The sequence below is a fragment of the Mesitornis unicolor genome, unplaced genomic scaffold (assembly GCF_000695765.1).
Source record: "Mesitornis unicolor isolate BGI_N332 unplaced genomic scaffold, ASM69576v1 scaffold28327, whole genome shotgun sequence".
In the NCBI taxonomy this organism is placed as follows: domain Eukaryota; kingdom Metazoa; phylum Chordata; class Aves; order Mesitornithiformes; family Mesitornithidae; genus Mesitornis; species Mesitornis unicolor.
This window is the reverse complement of record NW_010197629.1, coordinates 32,753-32,963: the sequence shown is the minus strand read 5'-3', so window position 1 is coordinate 32,963 and position 211 is coordinate 32,753. Positions and strand designations below refer to the sequence as shown.

The 211-nt window shown below is 59.7% G+C and overlaps 1 protein-coding gene across 1 annotated transcript in view; it reads left to right on the top strand.

Moving 5' to 3' along the window:
- The first annotated feature begins 122 nt into the window (after window positions 1-122).
- Window positions 123-211, top strand: part of COQ6 (coenzyme Q6 monooxygenase) — a 9,675-nt gene continuing 9,586 nt past the window's right edge. Inside the window, exon 1 of the mRNA XM_010188858.1 lies at window positions 123-188. Within this exon, the coding sequence (XP_010187160.1) occupies window positions 123-188 (66 nt within the window). The remainder of the gene's footprint in view (window positions 189-211) is intronic.

Here is a 211-nt window from a genome sequence, read left to right as displayed (position 1 = left end):
GGTAGCGCTGTAGGCCCTCCTTTTTGACCAAAAGCAGCCAATCAGACTCCAAGACGGGCAGCAACAACAGCTCGCTGATTGGTGTTTTGCTTAGTGTCCGCCCCCAGGCAGGCTGCGTTGTCATGGTTTCCCGGAGCGACTTCCGCTGGGACGTGGTTGGTGTGTCGTCACTTCCGCAATCATGGCAGGTGCCTGCGGGAAGCGGGCGCGT